General features: G+C 45.5%; 1 protein-coding gene across 2 annotated transcripts in view; it reads left to right on the top strand.

Moving 5' to 3' along the window:
• CSMD2 (CUB and Sushi multiple domains 2) overlaps nucleotides 1-23,897 on the top strand; it is a 567,571-nt gene that overhangs the window by 481,688 nt on the left and 61,986 nt on the right. For both annotated transcript variants that reach the window (XM_038377510.2, XM_038377512.2), the window contains 6 exons: nucleotides 1,952-2,097; nucleotides 9,642-9,722; nucleotides 10,888-11,001; nucleotides 12,794-12,982; nucleotides 13,931-14,077; nucleotides 17,007-17,195. In XM_038377510.2, the coding sequence (XP_038233438.1) occupies nucleotides 1,952-2,097; nucleotides 9,642-9,722; nucleotides 10,888-11,001; nucleotides 12,794-12,982; nucleotides 13,931-14,077; nucleotides 17,007-17,195 (866 nt within the window). The remainder of the gene's footprint in view (nucleotides 1-1,951; nucleotides 2,098-9,641; nucleotides 9,723-10,887; nucleotides 11,002-12,793; nucleotides 12,983-13,930; nucleotides 14,078-17,006; nucleotides 17,196-23,897) is intronic.

Here is a 23,897-nt window from a genome sequence, read left to right on the forward strand (position 1 = left end):
GGGTGCCTCGGCGGGAGCATGAGAGCTGACTTGGTTGGTCTGTCTGCCTGATCTGTAGGGATTTGGGCCCCCGTTCAGCAAAACATGCACGGGAATAGTTCCATTGACTTCAATAGTGTTATTCATGTACTTGAGTGCTTTGCTGGACCAGGCCATTATGAAGCATTCAGGGGGGAGAAGAATGCTTCAGGAAGGGGTTTGGAATATAGCTAGGAATGATGAGAATTTGGCCTAGTAAGTATCAGCTCTGTATCTGGTAGGCCTTTTCTCCATAGAACCTTGTGCTGTGTTGGCTTAGGGGAATGGACAAGATGAGCTGAGAGATCTTCTCCAAACTTAGCTTCTATGATCTTAACCTAAAACTTAGGCTGGATTTCAAATGAAAAGTCCTCAAGGGGAATGAGAATGAACATGGTCTGGTTTCCTAAAGGAACTGGTGGAAACCCCCTTCATGTGGGACTGGACAAAGATCTGTAGATGGATCCTCAGCCGATGTACATTGGCTATAGCTCCAGTGACTTTGAGCTCTCACCATCTTTTTCCCATTGACTTCATTAGAGTTATACTGTTTACACCAACCAAAGATTTGGCCCCTGGAGGATAAATACTGTCTAGGGACTGAGTGGCAATGAGTCTCTGAGTCCTAATTCTGTGATCACCACCTGTTCAAAAACAAAGAAATCAAACCCATGCTGTGCGCAGTTTAAACAAATGCCGCCCTCTTGCAGCCAGTCTGACCCAATTACTCTCTCTAGATGCTGCATCTCTGCTGGGGGCAAATGCAGGACATCATCCCAGCTGAGACTGGACATTGTTAGATTACAGATTACCTCTTCCTGCTGGATTCTCTCCTCAGCCCGGTCCTTCATCTCTGAAATGCTCTGCTGAACGGAATAACAGAAAATCTCTCTGGCAGCCAAAGGGTTTCGACAGAGGATACTTTTATGAATGGCAAATGGGGTTTTTACTTCAAACTGAATTTAGATGAAATGAATCTGGTTCAAACTAGCATAATAGGAATTGCCTTTTGCTTCAGATTTCCCCAGCAGACGTTTTCCCAGGCTTGTTTATTCCTTTGCAGAATGACTTTGTGGTACTAGATATATATAGAACAGGAGGGAAATACTACATTTGCTGGTGTCCTCTTTAGCTTTTGCTTTGTCATCAGACATAAGTAGCTGAACAATCCAAAGTGAAATCAAAGAACACTTTCATTCAGAGGAAGGGCACAGCATTGCATTAGGGATGGAGAGCTGGGTTCAAACGCAAGCTCCCAGAGATCGGGAGCCAGGTCTTTAGCTGGTGTTAAATGGGCATAGGTCCACCAAAGTCAGTGTAGCTACACTGATTTACATCAGCTGAGAATTTGGCTCCAGGAGCATGGCAGGGTAGGATCTTCATCTCCCCTTAGGAGATGGGAGGATACATCATGCACGGCACAACAATAACTCCATCCACATTGGTCCATTGAGGGGGGCACATGGGGCCAAACTTCCTAAAGAGCTCAGAGGTACATTTTCAAGTGCTCAGTGCCCATTGTTGGAGCTGGATGTTCGAAGGAGCTCAGCATCCACTGTGCACCGAAGTGCAGAGCTCTTTGGAACATCTGGCCTTAATTCTCCAAAGGCAGGTGATGAACGTTCAGAAGGCTGAGATGAACCCTCTCTTCAGAAGCAGATTATTGGTTACATCTGGAGTCCCTATTGCCTGCAATTATATGGGCCAACCTGGGAAGAATCCACTTGCACCACTCTGGAAGTGAAGTTATTGGCTGCCGAAGGAGTCATGGAAAACCTAATGTTGCAGATTGGGGTGGTGAAAACAAAGATAGGTCAGGAAAGAACAGGAGATTGGGTGTATGTGTGCATCGGAGTGCCAAGAGACTGGTCCCAATCTGGGATAACAGGGAAAGGTGTAATGTGGTTGTGTTCTTTCTGACTTGTGCTTTCAGGGATGGACCACAGCAAACAGCCCCACAGCTGGGCATGTTCACGGGGAACTCAGTGAAGAAATCTGTCCAAAGCTCCTCTAATCAGATCTTGATGAAATTCCACAGTGACGCAGCCAATGGAGGGATCTTTGCTATCTATTTCTATGGTCTGTATTGCTCATTGAGCAGCCTGTGTTTTAACTTCTTGCCCCACAATTTCGTAGGATGTATAGGGGTTTGGGCCAGTTGTAGGTCATCAGGAGGAGGAATAATGCTTGTGAAAGGGAACTATTTAGAGTGCAAGATACAGAAAATACCCTGCTGCTTGAAGCACCATCTTTCAGATGAGACCTATCATAAGGGTCATAAAGAGAGTTGAGACCTGCAGTCTCTGTGCAATTGTGCATGTGCAAATGCCTGCCTTATGCACACACTTATAATTGCACGTGCAAAGGAAGCATGCATACACCATGCAGAAGTAGAAATATATCAGCAACTTCCTGATAATCAGAACACAAATCAAACTCCTGCAAACTAGCAGCCATGAAAGATCCTATGGCATATCTCACAAGGTGACAGCTGTTAATACTGCTTTCCTTGGCAAATTCTATTCTGTAAAAATCCATTTTGGTCCCTAATACTCCCACTGCTTGCAATTTCAGTTGGATATGTTGGAATTCTTCCAATCCCAGACTAAACTGGTTGGGTAGCCGTGATGTGCTTTATTAAACCACAGTCATGTTCCAGCCCAGAGATGGCTTCATTTCTCAGTGAAAGAAATGATTCCTTAAATTATTTGGGGATTCTTGCGTCTGAGTGAGGTGCATGATCGAGAAATGTTAGGTATGACGCTGAAATAAGAGCATTTTCACCCCATCACTAAACAAGAGTCCAACTTTAAATTGGATTAGCAAACAAGAACCTGTGACAATTCTGGGATTTTGGAAAATGTGAACAGGACCTTCCACTCACCACAATAATTCACTTGTAACAACTGCAACAAAGTCTAATATCAGTTACATGCCAGTCTGTACAGAACACCAAATGTTATGTACGATAATGGAAAGGCCAGTGTTACATGGCCAGGCTAAGTTTAAAGAATCTTTGCTAGGCTTCTGGGGGAATTGCCTGATTACTGCAAAACACAATAAGGTGTGTATTAATGCACAAGGGATGTGTGTTTAACAGTTATGCAAAAAAAAAACACAGAAAATCTGACAATGGAAGGGAGCAGTACATAAATCCCACTGCAATTCAATTGACACTTCTTTTACTGGGAGTTAGAGACCAGGGTTACTAGAATGAAAGCCCACCAGAATATATTATATTCACTTTTATATTAAAGTTATTTTTCTGAATGTTCTTTGTGATCTAAAGATAAGTATTGCATAAGAGTCAGGTATTGTTATTAAACATGGTTTAGAAACAAGTCCTGCATCTTGGCGGAAGTTAGACTAGATAACTCTTGTGGTCCTTTCAACCTTATAATTCTATAAGGACTAGTAAGCGATTAATAAGATGTCATAAGCATTTGAGCCCTGCGTCTGACCTGAACCCATCCTAACCCACTATAACTATAACTGTCAGGTGCGAGTCGGTTGGGAAAACAATCAGACCTGCTCAGGTCAGCTCGGCTCTTTTCCTGCAGCCTGGGGGGTTGATGTGCGGGCGCTCTCTGTGCCCTGTGTGTACGAATGTGCACAGTGAGTGTGCCAAGGAGTCCCAGCACCGCTCACTTTGCAGCACATGCAAAGCACAGCAAGGGGCAGTAGTTGGCAGGAGCAGGGCACGCAGCCGCTGCCCACGCCAAGGCCACAGGAGGACAGCCGACCCCATGGGCAGCAGGCAGCCATGGCGCTGACCCTGGCTCAGGGACAAGAGTCAGTGCTCAGTCAGCTTGGAAAATGACTCTACCCTCTTGGATCAGGTTGGGTGGGCTTGGGTCCGGGTCAGGCCTAATAATTAGGCCCAAGCAGATGTCTAAGGAGCATGTTATAGTCATGAGTAGTATATCTTCAGCAGAAGATGCTATAGATGGTTATAAGCAGGCTTGGAAGGATTAGACTTTTATCGGTAAATGTCACGAAATGTCGATTTCACCGTACACAGATTAAAAAGTATTTTGATAATAATTGAAGTTACAGTTGGGCAAAGTAAGAAACATACAACTTATTAGAGTTTGATTTAAGGATATTGTCTTTGATTATTTTGCCATGTGATGTTGGCCATTTGCGTTTTAATAGCTGTAAAGCATTAACTCTTTGAATCTCAGCATTTGCTATCCTCAAATAACTAGTGTCTAGCCCCACATCATCTGGCACCCCCCCCCATAATTTCCCACAATTGTGAAAATTTAAATGAATACAAATCAGAAGAAAATCATAATGCCCATATTGCACAATTGTGAATATTTAAATTGATAATAATCAAACTGTGCAAAGCCTAGTAATAAACTGTGGTTGTGAGCAATTGGACTCAGGAGCAGTTGCTTAACCATCTATTATAGCATCTATGACTAGTTTATTAACCCCTTTATTAAATACATAAAAATGGAACCTCACTATAAACTGTGGCTAAAAACTTCATTGATTGAGCTGGTTGAAAAATGCAAAAAAAGCACATACATTTCATCCATTATTTTTCCATTGAAATTCAAAATTTCAGTGAGAATTTTCATTTTTTTTAAAATGATCTATCAGAAATTGTCTGCAGCTGTGTTCATGGAATTAAGGTTGCTTAGATCACCTATCCCACCAAAGCTAACCAGAAAGCAACAAGGAAATAAGCAGTTGAATCCGAATATTCATTCCACTCATCTGATCCCCATTTCAGCCTCAGGCACCTTCCTTCTACCAGCTCATGCCTTCACCCGCATCCTGAGCACCCAACTTCCACAAAGTATTTAAAGATTGACTGCTGGCTGTTTAGACCTCTCCAAGTCATTCCGTTCCAATGGTAATCTTCATCATGGTGTGCGGGGGGGGTGGGAGGCACAAGGCCTGGGTTCTGTTTAATGCTCTGCAACCGTCTCTCTGGGGGACTAAATGCTGTTACTATTAATGCCTAGCCACAGCTCAGCAGTGTTTCTTCTCTGTGTATACACCATGATAAAAAGACATCGGGTCAGGTTCTGCTCAAGCTTTGTATACTTCAGTGGATCAGTTGCACATGGTACCACAGAAAATTTGCTCACAGGTGGCTCCCTGATTGACCAAAGTGAGTGGATTCATTGACAGTGCCTACCATATGCCAGTGTAAGTCTACAGAAAGTCCACTGAGTTCCATAGCGTTTCTCCTGGGTCTGCCACAATGTAACTGAGATCAGAATTTTTCTCTTTGTGCATGCACAGACTTGCTTAGATCGGGCACACAAGACATCCCATTAAATATCTTCCCCAATGCAATGATGAGCATCCATCCCCCCTTTAAACACCTACAGGGAAGCATCTCCTGGAAAAGGAGTGATTCAGGGAGGCTGAACGGTTGGCAGCATCCCTTGAAACTTGATGATGTTGCACCTATTATTAAATGCTTATTTCAGGTTACAGCCCAAGAACCTGATGTGTGAATGTGATGGGAAAGGGTTTTTATGGTACAGTAACTCAAGGGTGGGTCTTAGTGGTGTTTCAAAGAAAAAAGACTCCGCTTTGTTGTGGTGCACGCACATCAGGGTGCTTTCAGAGGAAGGTTTATCAGTGCTGTGTTATCCAGATGCTGAAACCATCTTAATCATGGCCCTGTATTGAAATGTAGCCCAGTAAGGAATAGAGATTGATGCTCCAATTGCTAGGTTATCTCGCTACTTAAATAGATGCTGTCAAGCACTTTTAAAATAGCATTTAATTTAATTTTTGTCAGGGTTTTTTTTTTATTCTCCACTGTCAAACATCCATTTTAAAGCTTGCAAATAGCATTTCTGTCTGTCTCTCTCCTAGGTGTGTTGTTTGGATTTCCGCCAGGTTTGGGTTTTTTTATATTCCACAATCAAGGGGATTAATTCATCCTTGGACTCTGGAATCTTTATTTCACTCTGACATAAAGGGAAGGAAATTATTCTCTCTTTTACGATATCACCTAGAGCTAAGATCAGAGCTTCCTCCTGCTAGGTGCTGTGCATACCTAGTGAGAGGCAGTCCCTGCCCCAAAGAGTTCATAGTCTTTATAGAGAAGACAGAGGTTGGGAGGGAACACAGAGGCAGAGAAATTTTCCTGTGGTCACATAGCATGTCAGTGGCTGGGCTGAGATTAGAACCTGGGATTTTTGAGTCCCACCATGGTACCACCTACTTAAAGGGGGACGCTGAGAGAAAGTGCTGAGTACCCAGACTCTGAAAATCAGGCCCCTTTATGGTGGCTCACATTGAGCTCCCCAAAATGGAATAATCTATCGCTGTTGAAAATTTTGGCCTAAAGCCCAGTCTGCCACCTATGTCTACGCTGAGATCAACAGGGTGGACATACCTGAGCTAGCTTTAATGGCGCTGGCTCGGATATTGGAACAGTGAAGTAGCTGCAGCCCACACTTCAGCGTGGGCTCGCCTCCTGAGTTAAGCACCCAGGCTTCCACTGCTTCCCTGTTCTGGTACCCCAAATTAGCTGGATTAAAGCTAGCTCAGGTGTGTCCAAGAGCCGCAGTCACACTCCCCGATTGTAATACAGACATACCACTAGCATGGAGTTTTATTTAAATGAAAATAAATCTTTGCAGAGATACTTCTGCCATTAAAACAGTTATCCGACCTTTGCTCTTTCTTCTGGGGCTTTTTATCTCTTTCCTTGTTTTGTGTTGGCCATAATAAAGCGCCTGTTGTTTATCCAGAGGCAGAGTGTTCAGGGGAGCAAAGGTTTGGAATCTTCAATCAACTGTTCATTTCTGGGAGCTTGACAAAATGGCGGATGGGAAATTCACTCCCGTTTCCTCCCCACTCCTTTTATTCCTCCATGACCAAAGAAGCTTTGCAGGAGAAGTGACAGGTTCGGCAGTTAAACTGCCCAGATCTCTGGAACATGGATTGTTCTCCTGCTCATTAGCTCATCGTTTTACTGTAACTTTTTGGTAAGTTGCAAAGAACTTATATAGAAGGCATCTCACAGAGTTACAGAGCTGACAGTTCCCTTTGATCTTCTCTGTTCAAGCTTAGCTCATTATGATGATGTCAAGATTTTTTTTTCTTTTGCAAACATTGGGCCATGCACTGCCCTTAGGCTGTGCATGGGTAAAAATAAATCACCCTTTTCATCCAACTCTTTCCAAACATATTATAAACATTAATTGAGCCTCACAACCTCTCTGCTGAAGTGGGGAGGGTTATTGTACCCCAAATGTATAGATGGGGAAACTGAGGCACAGAGAGGGGTGAATGGGTGTCTAAAGTTAAGCAACTAAATCCTAATTTAGGCATCTAAATATATTATAATAAAGTCTTTGGAACACTGTTCTTCTGCTGCCGTTTCCACTAGCTTTCTAGAATTAGTGAAAATTAGCTCCTCTCTAGTAAGTGGATCATCTACATCTGGTCTTAGCAGGCTGATGCCAATTGCAGAGAAGTTTATGGTGGCCCAGGCTCAGTGGGAAGGGTATAATAGAATAGGACTGACCTCAGAAAATGCTTTCCAATAAGAGTTACTCAGATCCAAAAGCAGATGTTTTAACCACGTTCACATCCCTTGTGTGTTCATCTCCATAGGGATTAGAGCATGAAGCCATTATGAGCTCATCTGTTGGTGAGCAGCAAATTATTTTGCTCAAGTTCTAGAATATTTGCTGATAGTTCATTTCAGGCTGTATGTTCGATTGTAAAATTTGCTCTTTGTTGTGTTTGACCTGGCTCATAAATCAAATGGTTTTGGTTTTGTTCCCTGTCTGGGTGGCTTCTTTATTTCACCAACACAGCGCCAGCTGAGAAATGTAGAATTAAACACCTGGTTCAAACCTGGACTATTGTTTTTTACATCACATAGCAGGGAAGTTACACTGTGCACTGCAACCTGCCTCTTAGATTTTAATATTTTCAATTGGAAGTTTAATCCAGCTATCCCAGGAATTATTTGCAGAATAAAATAATGAATAATTCCAAGTGACAAATCAGTGAATTTTGCGATCTCAGTTCAAGGACAGGGACCAGAGATGAAATTCTCAGAATAATTATTCATTGTGAGTTATTCACTTAGCTGGAGAGCAGAACAAGATTTCCACCCATCCTGGTTATTCCCAGATTGACCTAATCCGATTGAGGTTGCCCAGTCTCTTCCACTAAATATCCCTGACTGTGTGGATGATCCCATCACCTCAGCACAGGAGTCACTCAGTAAACACCAGTCACCCGTCATCTGTCCATGAACTAAGCCCTCTACTCTGTGCATACAAATAAAGAGCTTTCTTCCCAGTGACTTTGGGCATGGAAGGTGTGTAGTGTGCTATAGATGACATTCTAGGCAGACCAAGACTGCTGAGGAAGATGTTCTTGTGAACAAATTGCTGCAGCCCAACATCATATAGGGTTTCTTGTATTCTTCCTTTCACTCTCCTCCCATTCACCTGTTTCCTGGGAGCAGAGGTGCTGCATTGCGTGCTCTCCATGGTGCTGATTCTCAATACAGACACCATCGCAAGGACCGGCGAGAGACAAGGTGGGCGAGGGGTCCTCTGCAGTCAATGGGCAATGGTGAGTTAGTAGACAGCAGGGTGTTTTAGAAATTGTTGTAACAGGCACAAAACCAGGCATAAAACAAGTCCATTTTTTTTAGTGTCCTGCTGCCTATTGACTCTCCATTGTCCTATGATTGGAGAGGTGTTAACTTCCCACTTCATTTTAAGTGGTCTCCTACAATATGTGTGAACTCCTTATGCTTAACTATCTGTCCCACCTTATGTTTAGCTTAGGCATTCTGGTTACCCTCTCCAGACCTGAGGAAGAGTTCTGTGAAGCTCATAAGCTTTTGTTCTTTCCACCAACAGAGGTGGGTCCAGTAAAAGATATTATCTCACCCTCCTTGCTGCTCTCATATCCTGGGACTAACATGGCTACAACAACACTGTAATAATACCTGGGGGGGTCTTGCATCTCCTCACCTGGCCTTTCTCAGACCAGGTAGGTTGGACATAGGTTGGAATCCATTGGCTATTTCAGCACTGGCTCTGGATGTACCAGGCACTGACAGGGACTGAATAAAGCTGGGATAATGTAGGTAGCCTGAGCCAGAACTGTACAGTCCTGATAATGGGGCTTCACATACTGGGGAGGGAGGGAGTAGATAATATTTTCATAAGGTGTTAAGTGTAAACTAGGGCTCGGCCATGACCCTACCAAGAAAGAGGGAGGATGGTCCAGGGGTTATGGGGCTAGCCTGGGACTAGGGGGATGTGGGTCCTTCTGCAATCTTCCTGTGGGACCTTCCACTACATTTAGCAACTCTGTGCCTCAGTTCCCCATCTGTACAATGGGAACAATAGCACTGCTCTGCCTCCCAGGGATGCTGTGAGGATGGAAGATTGTGAGCTGCTCAGGGTAATGGGGACCAGATAAGTAACTTGAGATCAATACTGCTGGGTTCTCCACCCTTTTCCCACACCACAGGGTGGCAGTTTGTTTCAGAGAAGTAGATCCTTATGCCACACTGAGCTGTTATTAGGCATGTGCCTGCCTTATCCCAACGAGTCACATCCCGTTGGAAGCAATTCCATGCACTGACTGGTTTTCCTTCTTTTCAGCCTATCAGCTCTTCAAATGCCGCCCTCCGACCATTGTTCCCAATGCCGAAATCATCACCGAGAATGAAGAATTTAACATAGGTATCTTCTCCCCCACACCCATCCCCATAGGATAGGCTGCATCAGAACAGATGAGAGCTCCCTCTAGCTGGTATCTTGGCTCCAATGCTTATGCTTCAGAGGAACCCCGGAATGCATCTAATTCTGCAGTATTCAGTATGGGGGGTTGGAGGACTTGCCCCAGTTTGGTGACTGGCTTATGCACTGAATCAGCTGGATTTGATAGTCTTTAGGATTTTTATCCTCACTAGTGTAACTGCCAGGACGCTTCTCCTAGGAAAGCCCCATCCGTGTTCAGAAACTTACAGAGCTATTTGCCTCAACCCAGTCCTGCCTCATTAAGATGTTTAAGGTGATTAAAATAATGCACTGGGCAGCAGGCCACAAGTCTTCAAACAAAAGTTTTCCTCTTTTTTAATTTTCAGTGTCGTGTCTGTGTTTAAAGTATGTCTGCAGCCAGAAAAGTAGCCATGATCAAAACCTACCTCATTCACTGTATCTACTCCTCCTGGGCCAAATCCTCAGTTGGTGTAAATCAGCATAGCTCCACTGAAATCGGTGGAGTGATACTGCTTTACCCCCACTCAGAATATGACCCGCATTTGCCACATTTTACTTGTATTGCCCTGTATAATCTGTCTATCTATACTGCACATATTATCCCCATATAGCTAAGGGGAGGATCCAGTTGGATTTGTGTCTGTCTTGCACATTATGAACACCATGGCCAGCTAAATTCTGTTTGCAGGATCCATACTGGTGTGAGAGCCAGAAAGAGCTGGGTTCTCAGATCCTGGGGCACTGTGCAGCACTGGTTATTAGAAAGGTCATGGTATGTCTGCAGGCACTCAGTCAAATTCACCGATGTGCAGTGGATCCGTGTCTCACTGAAGTACTTAAAAGATGGTTGAAGTGGGAATTAAGTGGAGCTGCACATGGGTGAATTTCACCCCTGTGGATTGGTAGTCTGTGGCTATAGAATAGGCGAATTGTGTGATTGATGCACTGGGTCCCCTGCAATCAGGCCCTTTGAGCAATCTCCTGAAATAGCAGAGGGAAGTGTTATGGCTACCGTGGGAATGAAATGGTACCTAAGCCTTGTACTAGCCACTCTACATAGGGTTGTGAATTTAATCCTTAATAAACCAAACTTCTGCCCAGCTGAGAGCATTGTCTTTCTTTCCAGGTGACATCGTGAGGTATCAGTGCCTCCCTGGCTTCACCCTGACTGGAACCAAAATCCTGACGTGCAAGCTGGGGACTCATCTCCAGTTTGGAGGGCCTCCCCCGACCTGCGAAGGTAACTGGCCTGGGTCCCAACACATTTGCAAAGCTTTTCTCCCTGAAAGACCATAGTGAGGGAGTGGCTCTTCTCCTGCCATGGGACTCAGTCTAGTCAGCTGCAGGTACTGAGCAAAGCAGGATGAATAATAAAATATTTATCAGTTAATTTATGACAGTATCCATCTGAGAAATGATTTGAGAAATTATGTGTGGGAGCTGATGGCTCTCAACCCCTCCTGGTAGAATTTGTCTAGCCTTGGGGAGCGCTGTGTTATGCCTTGAGGCCTCAGTTGAGGAAAGCATTTCAGAACATGCTTAATTTTAAGCATAAGTGTAAGTACTTCCCCGAGTCACAGCCCAAACAAAGCCTTTCCGGGCACTGTTCTGACACAGCAGACACCTGGCTACATCCGTGAAGTCATTAAAACCACAATCCAAACAACCTTATCCTAGGAGACACAAAAAGCCCTCTCTGACCGTTTGCCAGTGATTCACGAACCCCCATAGCACCGAGGAACTGACTGCAGCTAAGTACAATCCTCCTGAGGGCAAAGTCTGTGAGGTGCAGTTTCTGGATTAGTACTACATAGTGCATTAAAGAAGAGAAAATTGAATGCCCTGAGTGTGATGCATCACACCCCTTCCTGTTACTCAGGAGGAATGCCAAAGATGCAACCCTGTTATCTTATTTATCCTATCACTTCCTAGTGATAGTTTTTTTTCCACTTCAACCATGGTTATCTCTTCATTGTCTTTTCTCCATCTGAACATTTTTGCTATATAATGGGAGATTTTTCTATAGCTTTGTCTCTCTCTAATAGTGTGAACTAAAGGGAAGAACGGGGTGGGAGGGAGCCATCATTTAGTTATTTACTGGTCACCAATTTATAGCGGTAAAAAAATCATTAATGAGATTAAGGATTTGGAAAGAATCCACTGTCCCTTCTGGACATCTCTTGCTGTTTTCTGTAATCCAAGTATAGTGCTCACTACAGCATTAGACACAATTGCTGATGGATGGATGGATGGATGTACAGATAAATAAAGATCCTCTTGTGTGTTTGTCTTTCAGTTTCTCTTGGGTTAGTTTTTTGGTTTGTTTTTACACCAAACTTTTAATTAACACTTGCTTCTGGTATAAGCACTTCTGAGATTGTGTGAGATCTAGTAATTAGAGCAAGCAACTAGGACTCAGGACTCCTGGGTTCTAGTCTAACTGACATGCCTAGTAATCTTGGGCAAGTCTCACAAGATCTATATCTCAGTTTACCAGTCAGTAAAATGAGGATAATAAAGTTTGCTTGGTCTTGGGGAGAATATTCTGAGGCTTGATAAAAGAATGGCTGCACAGTGCTTTAAGCTAGTCAGTCAAAAGATATGGTGAAGCTCTGATCCATCCCTGCATTACTCCAGTTTTATACCCATGCAACTCCCATCGATTTTGACAGTTTCCCCACACAAAGCTGGAGTGACACAGAGGTGTCAATTGGACCCAGTACCTGCAAAGTGCTTATTTTTTCTTGACTTCAGCTAGAGTGGCTGGATGTTCAACACTCTTAAAGAGCAGCCCACTTACTGAGGAGCCTAAATCAGGATTTAGGTTTGGAATTTTCCAAGGATCCCAAGACAGTTAGGAGCCTAGATCCTAATAAAGGTCAATTGGAGTTGGGAGCCTTGTCCCCTTAAACTGCTTTGGAAATTGTAGCCTAACTTTAAGCTCCTGCATTTTAAAACCTTGGCCTTCATTTTCTTCTGGCCCCTGAAATGAGATCTCATTTTCTGTGGACCCTTGTTTGGGTTTTGTTTAGTGCACTGCCTGATGAATGAGGTTCTGACGGACTCCACCGGCGTGATCCTCAGCCAGAGCCACCTGGGGCGTTACCCCCATTTCCAGACCTGTTCCTGGGTGATCAAAGTAGAGCCTGGATACAACATCACCCTCACCATCGAGTACTTCCTGAGCGAGAAGCAGTATGACGAGTTCGAGATCTTTGATGGTAACTGTCGAGTGAATCACAGGGACAATGTCTGTTGGGGGTGGGGGAAAGAACACAACCGCGTAGCAGTGAGTGTTGCTGTTAGTCACTAAATGCTGTCTTCCCTGAGCCTAGGGCGTTCTTTCCACCAACATGCCTATCACCCTGTTGTGCTTGGAGAAACCCACTTAGGGGGGCTATGTCTACACTGCAGTTAAACACCTGCGGCTGGCCTGTGTTGGCTGACTTGCGCTCATTGGGCTTGGGCTACGGAACTGTTTGTAAGTGTGGCGTAGACATTCAGGGTCATGCTGGAGCCCAGGCTATGGGATCTTCCGTTGTCACAAGGGCCCAGAGCCCAGTTTCCTTCCTGAGTCTACACCACAATTATAACAGCCCCGTCGCCCAAGCCCTGCAAGCTGGAGTCAGCTGACGCGGGCCAATCACAGGGTGTTTAGCTGCAGTGTAGACATACCTTGGGGGAGCAATTCTACTTGGGAATGCAGCACAGTGAGAAGCTCTACTTTGTGCTTCACTTCCAGGTGAGGGAGGGGCTGTGATTTCATTGGGGCGGGATGGCTCAGTGAAGTAGTTGGGATAGCTTTGCTCGGAGAAAGGGAAGTAGTTGGAGGATATGTAAGGCTGAAGAACAATGAGGAAGGTCGTTGGGGAGGATAGGTTGAGAGGGGGGAATGAAAGGATTTTAAAGCAATCCAAGGACATTTCCTTAAACCACACACCAGGCAGACGTGTCACCTTGCAGGAGAGCTGAGAAGCCTGTACTCAGTCAGGTTCTCCTGTGTCACAGCTAAGCGGCTCCGTTAATGCACTCAGAAATGCAGCCACATGGCTGAACCCAGAACACAAACGCCTTGCCCATTGTCCCAGTGAGTGTGCAGAAGTTTCTACCCCGGGGAGGGGTTGCAATGTTCCAGCCCCAACTTTCACTTGTCTGATCTTTCCCTAAAGGTCCTGCTGGCCAGAGCCCACTGCTGTTGTCTCTAAATGGGAATTACTCTACTCCTCTGACTGTAACCAGCACTGGGAACAAGGTCTATCTCCGCTGGTCTTCCGACCATGCATACAACAGAAAGGGCTTTAAAATCCGCTACTCAGGTGAGTTCGTAGTAGAGACTGGAAACCAGCCCCTGAGAATGTGGCTGTTCCTTTGGCTAACTCCCTTTGCTTTTCCCATTTAAGTGTTATTGCTGCATGAGCCAAGCAGGGCTGGGTTGGGCGAATGGAGTTGTACAGAGCGTTCTAGAGCAGCCCAAAGCTTGCCTAGTTTTCAGTTCACTGCACCGGTCACTGATGTTTGGGAAACTGGGTCAGTTTGGGGTTTCCAAAGGAACCGTGCAGCTTTTGCCTGTGGTTCACCCTGCATTTTGTATTTCTGATGCCCCATCCCTGTGATATCTGGGCATCAAACCTTTAGTTATTTTTGGGGGGCTGCGGGGTGTTGGGAGCAAAAACTCCGGGGAACCCTTCCTGGGGAACCGAAACCAGAAAATTGTTGCATGATCTCAGTGATCCGAAACTAGTTCCACACAGCTGTCCATAGACAAAATTCGACCAGGTGTAGAGCTGAGTCCCACTGAAGTCCAACGTACAGTATAGGCTTTTTGCAGACTCTTGGCATCGGGGTGGGGGAATTTTATCCTAAGGAGGTACCACCTGTTTTGTGGATCTGAATCCCTGATTGGACAGCTGCTTCAACTGCTAAGTCCTTAAAACAGCATTTCCCTAGCTTTGATTCATTTCAAGATCACTTTGATGGTGTGTTATTGGATCCTAATATTGAGGAGGCCCTGTGGCTGCTCAGAGCTGTCTGGTGTGTAGCATCAGAAACACAGCACTTGGAACTTGTGTGAGAATCTGTTTGGTGCATGAGAAGTGACTCAGGAGTGACTTCTTGTATTACAGCACCCAAAGGGAAATACTGGGACTAAAATCCTACTCTCATTCCAGCCACGGGGTGTTTTGCCATTGCTGTCAGAGGGAACAGGGTTAGTGTTAATGTCTCATCCAACATAAACCAATTACTGGATACTGACCGTTTACTAAGAATTCCTCAAAATTAATTAACATCTTTTGGAAGCTAGCAAATTTCAATTACTTAATGAAAGCCATAAAACTAGAATGTGACCCTGAGTGAATGTCATAAATAAATGCCATTACTCAGTAAATGAATCAATTAATATTTAATTACTAGACGTTACTCCTAATTTCCAGAGCTGGGTAAATCTTGGTGGTTTTGCTCCTCTAGGGGTGGGCTTGTGAACATTTCCTTTTTGATTTCTAACCTGGACCTCCACTGAGAACATAAAAACCCAAAGCAAAACTCATTCGAGCTCACTGAGTTTCACCTGATTTTGTCTCCAAAAGACTTGCAAAATTGAGAGTTTTGCCCAGCTTCCCATACAAGAAAACGTATTTGAATGATAGCCCCAACCTGATTTACAGGATGTGGGGGACTCTACCCTGGGAAGCAGTGATTGTAAAAAAGATTTGGGGGTAGTGGTGGGTAATCAGATAAACATGAACTCCCACTGTGACCCAATGACAGGAGGGCTAATATGATCCTGGGATGCATAATCAGGGGAATCTCGAGTAGGACTAGAGATGTTATTTTACCTCTGTATTTGGAACTGGTGTGACTACTGCTGGAATCCTGTGTCCAGTTCTGGTGTCCACAGTTCAGGAAGGATGTTGATTAAACTGGAGAGGGATCAGAGAAGAGCCAGGAGAATGATTAAGAATTAGAAAACATGCCTTCTAATGATAGACTCAAGGAGCTCAATCTGTTTAGCTTAACAATGGAAGGGTAAGCAGTGATGTCATAGTACCTACATGGGGTACAAATATTTAGCAGAGAAAGGTATAACATGATCCAATAGCTGGAAGTTGACGCTAGATACATTCAGACTGGAAATAGCGCACACATTTTTAACCATGAGAGTAATTAATTGTTGGCGCAATCTACTAAGGGTTGTGGTAGATTCTTCATCTCTGACAATTGTTAAATCAAGATTGGATGTTTTTCTAAAAGGTCTGTGCTGGGAACGGTTTGGGGGCAGGTCTCCGGGCTGTGTTATACCGCAGGTCAGACTAGATGATTATGGTGGTCCCTTCTGGCCTTGGAATCTCCGAAAAGCACTGCAGCATCTGGATTGTCACCTGCAGCGTTTTCAGTGCTTACTCTGCAATGCTGTGGTGCTTTGTAACAATGGCTCCGGCTCCGGCCCCAGTTCGCTCAAAGGGCATGTGACTGTCAGACCAAGCCTGCCGGCTTGGAACAGAACCTGAAATCAGCCGTGTTCAGATGCTTTCGGTGTTCAAGAATACCCCCACCCCTTGTGCACAGCTCTCTCAAGACCCCATCCTGAGCAGTGCTGAGCACCCACAACACTCATTGGATCCAGTGGGAGTTGGGAGCACTCAGAACCTCTCAGGGTCAGGCCCTTAATTACTGAGGGCAAGACTGTGAGCTGCCCTTACTCCAGTGCTGCATCTCACGGTGCTGTAAGGGCCATCTCTGTGAGCAGCTGCTCCTTCTCCCATGCAGGTGGGCAGAGCCTTGACTCCATTCCCCCAACATGCCAGCCAGCGGTGCTGAGCTGGTGCAAAGAGGGGAAGTCATCTGGCATAGACCAGTGTAGCACGTTACTTTCCCCTTTGAGCAGGGATGGAAGTGTGTCTCTGAGTCACAGTTCCCTCCCTGATCTGCTGCTGGAGCAGTACAGTCTTGCCCTAAATATGGCTGGAAATCACTCACAGAGCAGACAGGTTCTTTGCATTGCTGTTAATAATGCCCATTCCTGATTATGTGCCATTGTAACATTTCCCCCTTTGGCTTTATATTTTTTTGCAACCCGTCTCTTTCCTTGTAAGCTCTTAAACCAAAGCAAACCCTGTCTAACACCTAAGCACAGGGAGGAGAATTTGTCTCGACATGGCACCTCTTTTGTTCCAGGATATGTCCGTGTGTGAGTGTGTGTGTGTGTGTGTGTGTGTGTGTGTGTGACATATTTTCCTCCTTTTCCAGCTCCTTACTGCAGCCTCCCTCTGCCCCCTTTCCACGGCTCGATTCTCAGCCATACCGGGCTGCAGCCAGGCAGTGAGATCCGTTTCAGCTGCGACGCGGGCTACCGTCTCATTGGCCACAGCAGTACCATATGCACAAGGCACCCTCAAGGCTACTACCACTGGAGCGAAGCGGTTCCTCTGTGCCAAGGTGGGGAGAAGGCAAATGAATTATTTTATTAAGATGATGTTGAAGTAAAAAGAAAATGGTACAGAGTTTTAAACATAGAAGTTTCTGGTTATCAGGGAATAAGGTAGAGATTATCAAGGGGTGTGAAATTCAGTTTAGGAACGGATGGCGTAAGGAATACATAATCTGCAATCTCCCCGATTGGGGGGTAAAAATTTAATGGGTCAAATTACAGACATTGAGATATGGGGATATGTTGTTCATATAATGGCTATGTTCAGGTGTGGAGTATAATGAATGGATACGATGATGAGGATGGATTTACCCTCATTTGGTGGCTTTGTACTAAGGGGACACCCAATCCCCTGAGCTCTTCCTAAGTCTGAGCTTGGATGAAGCGCTGGCTTGCCTGGGGGCTTGGGCTTGGTAGAATTGCACTGCTGCGGCCCTTTTTCCCCTGCTCGCTGGGTGCCTCTGGCTGCAGGTAGGGGCAGCGGGAAATGTTCACTCAGTGCGAGCAAGGGTCCAGGAGGTGGGGTAGATGTTACGGCTTCGGCTGGAGCTTAGGCTCTGAAGCCTTAGGGAAGAGGGGGCAGGGTTCAAAGCCTGCACCACAATGTGTACCATTGTGGAGGAACTGGGTCATGGTACAGCCCAGCCTGGAGCGAGGGCTTTAGGGGTTGGGGCGAGGTTTTCAGAAGCACCTAAGGAGCATGGGTCTCCTTGACCTGCAATGGGATTGTGGCTTCAGTGACAGGATTGTGCTTCCTAACTCCCTTAGGCACATCTAAAAACCCCAGCCTAGGCTAATAATTGTTTGCTAAGGGGGAGATTTCTCAAGGCACAACTGACAGATAGGTGCCCAGCTCCAACTGGCTTTCAGTAGGAGCTGGACACATAATGGTCCTTTGTGAATTTCTCTCTTATTGATCATGTGTCTCAAGCACACGGCGCTTTGCACATGCATCAGAGGGAAAACTCCCGCCGGAACATCACCTGCTGCATCCACCATGTTCCATCCTTTTTTTTTTTAAGCCCAGCTCTCTCCTCCCTGCTCACTGCTTTTGGTATTTGTACCTGTTTTCAGTCCAACAATCATCCCTGCATTTCTCTGTTGATAAAACACTCCTCTTTATCCTGACGGGTTTTCCAATAGCTCCGAATGTTTCTTCCTGTAATGTTCCAAGAATCCAAGTGAATGTAATGCTGGGGAATCAACATTGTATTGATGGCTCAGGAAACTAGCCAAGGAACAGGTACCATGTAGGTAAGATGTTCTCATACTAGCGTTATCCCTCACCCCACGGAGTAGCAAGATAGTTCAGGGTGAGATTTTCAAGAGATGCTTAAGTGTTTAGGAGGGTAAGGTACACTTGTGCTCCTAAATTACTTTGGGCCAGATTTTTAAAGGTATTTAGGTGACTAATGCCCATTAAAAACCTGGGTATTAGGCTCTTTTGTAAATCCTGTCCATTCACACCTTAGCTTCTCTGAGGACTTGGGAAAAAAACCCAGACGGCTACATCTTTCAAAATGCAAAACTCTGACGGAAACTGTTGCTGCGTGGGGAGGATAGGGGAAATTTTGCATTCTATTAAATTAAATTCTATTTTTAACCATTTTTCAATAAATAGCATTTCGGGGGTGATGTTGTTTGATTGAAATTTCGACACAAAAAACTTGGGAGTAAAATTCGCAAAAATGTTGCTAACTTCTTTCTTTCTTTTTCAACCAACTGCAGAGGGCAGGACACTCCAGACTGCTAGGAATTGCACTGGGACCCACCCTCTCCAATTGCAAGGGCTGCTCTGTGTTTGGTTGCTCTGAGTTCCTTTTTAGAGTTTGTACTAACAGAAGAGCGAGTGGGGTACAGCAATCCATGCCATGGAAAGCAGTGCTGTTAACGAGAGGCGGATAAGGGATGGGGCTGGGGCAAACAAGTGAATAACCCCAGTCTAAAATACCAACTGGGCTAAAAGCCGGTTTGTTGAATAGATCAGCTGAATTAGAGCGTACGACACAGTTATATTAGCAGCAGGCTGTCATAGCAACTATAGTTCATGAATCCCGATGGAATGAGACATTAAACCATGTGTGAAGAATTTCTGTCTGGTACCTGAGAAAGTAGGAATTACTTGTTGAAATCTTTCTCAACGAAAGCCCCACCATCCTTGTTGCTGCGTCAGAGGATAGTAACGCTGCTGAGCATTTACTAGATTGGCCACTTGAGATGCTACCTGTCCTAAAAGGCGATTTACATTGGGGATCGCATTCCTATTAAACAAAACAAAACCACCCTCCAGTCTAGATCCTGAAAAGTATTTAGGAGCCTAACTCCCATTGGTTTGAATGGGAGTTAGGTGCCTAAATACCTTTGAGGATCTACTCCTCCCTTCCTGCAAGACGGGGGGAATTTTAAAGTATCAGGGAGATTTTACTGATACGGAGAGAGTGTGTTGGTTCTTGGGTTGTGCGGGACATGTCCTGCAGCTGCACCGAGGTGGACATCAACAAGACAATAAAAGTGGGATGGGGGGCCCGAATCCCATTCGGCCTCCCTTGGTGATTGCACTGAACCTGACTCTGTGTTGTGTGGTCCATTAGTTACAGCTACAAGGCCTGGAAGCCAGAAAACCCCTGTGGTGTTATTGAGAGCTTGGCAGCTCAGACCCTGCATGAAGCCTGCTCCTTCCAGAGTCATTCCAGGCCTACAGCTGTTTCTAAAGCAGTGGGGGCCTCTCTGGAAAGTCAAGTGCTGCCTGCAAGCAGAGTTTCGCTTGGGAGCTGCTTCACCAATAACAATTGCATGTGCCTGTGGATTGATTTACTGGGTGTGACTCAGCCATGCACCCTGTCCTGTAGCCACCTGGCATGTTCCAGTGAAACACTCATGGTAAAGCAGCAGGAGTGTGCAGGGAGACCCAGCAATGATGGGGTGAACAATCTGGCCTTCATTTGAATTACTTCTTTTATCAATGCACAGCAGGCGAAAGTCCTCCCCGGTGTGACTCTACCAACTCCGTAGAGTTTCATCAGGAATGCGTATGGCCCGGTATCTTTACAAATATTAGATAGGTGAAGTTGGGGGAAAGCTCATCCTTTGGGACTAGTGGGTGAAGTACAGGACTGGGAGTCAGGACTCCTTGGTTCTCTCCTTGTCTCTCTGTACGACTGTTGGCAAGTCACTTCCCCGCTCTGTGCCGTAGTTTGTCCCCTATTTTTAAAATACAAATCATATTTCCCCACCATTATCAAAATCTTTGAGCTCTGTAGTTCTGGATAAGTAGCACTAGCTAAGTGCTACTTATCACTGTAATTCACAGTGATAGCAGCTCCCCCATCTGGCCTTGATGAGATGAGATCAGTTGCTGGCTTGTCTATGTGGCCCAGTACAACTACATAAACTCTAGCGCGTATTTTTTGTTGCTCTCTTTCAGCCAACTGGCAACCTTTTGTTTTTGGCTGTCCTCAGCATCTCTCTTTTCCAGTAGCTAGCATCACACAGCAGGGATTTGGGAACTCGTCCCACAACATGGAATAAATTGCTCATACAGTCAGCCATATCGGGAGGATGGGAACTGGGGTCCCCATAAATACATGGTTTAGTTAACAATGACATTTCCCATAGCCCCCTTCTGCCAGCTCAGAATCCTCCATTCCTTTCCCCATCCTCTCCAAGTAATCTTCATTGCCTGTTCTTTCCTGGCTGACATTTATGGAACTAGTACAGAACATTCTGCAGGGAAAAATCCTGCACTGGCACAGAGGGGACAATACAAGATGATCTAATGCATCTTTTCTACCTCTGCTGTCTGTTTTTAAGCTGCCTTGTTTTTGCAGTCACACCTTCATGTTTGCCATCAGAGCCTGTGTCCTTCCCTAGCACACTTTTTCCTGTAACCACCGCTCTCATACCTTTCCGCTCCCTCCCCGGCAGTGCCTCCCTCCCCATCCTGAGAGCTAGGCTCTGAATCGGTCCCTCAAAGATAAATGTTGACTTTGCTTTCCCTGGGAAGAGTTCCAATATTTCGTCCTCTTCTCTGACTCTCCTGGATTGCAGCACTTGCATTTCAACCTGGGTAATGCACTGCTGGAGCAGATGGCAAGTTTATTGCAATCCCAAAAACCAAGCCTCTCTGCTCCACGCTGGGTCTGTAAATAAAGACTAAATAATCCCACATTCTGTTCAAGGATACCAAATTTGCAAATAGGGACATCCTTCCACTGCAAAGCGCAGGGCGCCAGAGCCCATGTGGTGCAGCAAGCAGAATATCCGAAGGCCCAACCCGCCATCTGTGATGGACTGTTCACATTTCAGCCTGGCCATCTGCAGGTGAAGAGGGTTTTGTGGGGAACAGAGAGGATTAGTAGCGTAATGAACTTTTTATTTAACTACATCTGGCCTGAATGGCCCGGATTATTGCTGACTACCCTCTGTGTCAACATAAGGTTTATGCAATGGCAGGTGTCCAAACAAAATCAGACAGGCAGCTACAGAGACACAAAGAAACCAGCATAACAAGAAGAAATAACTGGCTGGAGTGCTAGAAGCCCATAAATAGCATGGGACTAATACTTCTCTGGGTCGCATGGTATCACTGCAGTGGGGTTACCCCATGGTAAAATTAGCATAACAGAGAGACAAGTCTGGCCCCTTTGTTCTAGTGCTTCTTCTCTTGTCATTACCCCCTCTCCAATATTATGTCCATGTTGCTAGTTGCTTTGGTGTCACTTCTCCAGTATTATTTATTGTGTGTATTACAGTAGCTCGTAGAGCCCCATTGTGCCAGGTGCTGTGCGCCCACATGGCAGGAAATGGTGCTCACCCCCCAAGAGTAAGGGTGGGTGGAAAGAGGGATACTTATTCCTGTTTTATAGATGGGGGAAGTGGGATACCCAGCTTAAGGTATTCACAGGAAATTTAAGGAATGATGTGTCCAAGTCTCATGGAGTTTCAATGGAAAATGGGCACCCAGTTCTCTTCAGCCCCTTTGAAAAGCCCAGCCTTAAGCGCTCAGTGCCTTAGTTTCCCCAAATGGGGATGATAATCCTTGTGTCATGCTGGGGGCTTGTGGCAGAAGTTGGTTTTGCTCAGTTCCAGTACCTTGCCTCAGCCACTAGGTCCTCTGGTTTGCAAATGGCATTGGTGCTAAAGGATACCTGCACCAGCAGAAAGCACGGAGCAGTCTCTGCTCTCTGGTTCCATACACACTAAAGCTCAGATCCAAATCCCAATGAAGTCAATAGAAAGACTTTCAGGGGAGGTCTGCATCGCAAAGAAACAAGACCCTGCAGCAGCTAAAAATAGCAGTAACAGTATAGGTGTTGGGGCTCGGGTGAGAGCCCAGGCCCTGAAACCCGGCCTGGGGATTTGATCTTGGAGCCTGGGCTCAGCCCAAGTGGGAATGTCTACACTGCTGATGGTAGTCTTGGAATGCGAGCCCGAGTCAGTTGACCCAGGCTCTGAAACTCACTTCCGTGGGGGGTTTTTTTGTTTGTTTTTTTACTGTGTAGACATACCTGCACTGACTTTAATGGGCTTTGGATTGGTCCCTAAGTGTTTTCACTTCTGAGAGTGAAAGTCCCTAAACACCACCATCTCCTTGTCTCCTCTTTCTCTTAGACTCTGAGAGGCAGACAGGGTGAGCTCGACACCAGAGGAAAAGCTATTGGCTTGGTGGTTATCTCTTCAATTGCTTTGATCAGATATAATGTGTGGAAAAAAGTGATTACCAAATGACAGCTAACAGGCTAAGAATGATATGAATTTCTAGCACCATCTTCTTTCACCTCTGAATGAAATTGGTATTCAGCATGGCAACTTGTCTAGACACCCCGTCTCCTAGCCAGATTCATCAAGCTCCTTAGCTCGCTGAAGTGACATACGTGCGATTATCATTTCAACCGGGGATATGCCTGATCCCGCTAATACATGTTTGCTGGATTACCCACGTGTATTAGCGAGACCAGCTTATGTTAGGTGCTGCTTAATTGCTTTCCAGACTGGAGCATTCCAGACTTGTCAGGTGCTGGTAATGAGATGAAAGTGCTTTGCACCTGTAAGGGTGGAAAGCCATGCCACCAATGGCAGGTCTATGCAGAATGAAATGTGATGGGTCTGTCCACTCAATGCCCGATGGGGCCCATATCACAAAAAGCCACTCTCCTGACTGGCTCTGAGTTTTGCAACCTTTCATGGCCTGTTGGGTGAATAAAAGGAAAGCTGGTTGTGTGGCGGAAGTGGTGGACTATGACTTGCTCTTCCAGACTCCCTTGGGTGGCACCTTACACAAACCACATCACCTCTCTGTGTTTTAGTTCCCCACCTGTAGGATGGTGATCAATACTCTCCCATTACATGCTTCGTCTGCGTGGCTTTTAACCTCTTTAAGGCTGTCTCTCTCTGTGTGTTTATACAGCACCTAGCACAGCAGGGCCCTTATCACAGTCGAGGAGGACTGGACATTCCTCTCACCTCTAGAGGGGGACCCATCCTGGTGAAGCTTGAATGTGGCAACTGTGATCTAGTGGCTAGAGCCTTGCTGTGGCATTCAGGGAACTGGGGTTCTATTCCTGGCTCTGCCACTGGGTGACCTTGGGGAAGTCTTTGTGCTTCAGTTTCTACATTTTACAAGCCCTCCTTTGTAAGGTGCATTGAGTGTGCCCATGCAATGGCTGAGCAGAGGAAGCTCTTTCTCTAGGGATGGTCACTCCCGTAATACA

The sequence above is a fragment of the Dermochelys coriacea genome, chromosome 19 (assembly GCF_009764565.3).
Source record: "Dermochelys coriacea isolate rDerCor1 chromosome 19, rDerCor1.pri.v4, whole genome shotgun sequence".
NCBI lineage: Eukaryota > Metazoa > Chordata > Testudines > Dermochelyidae > Dermochelys > Dermochelys coriacea.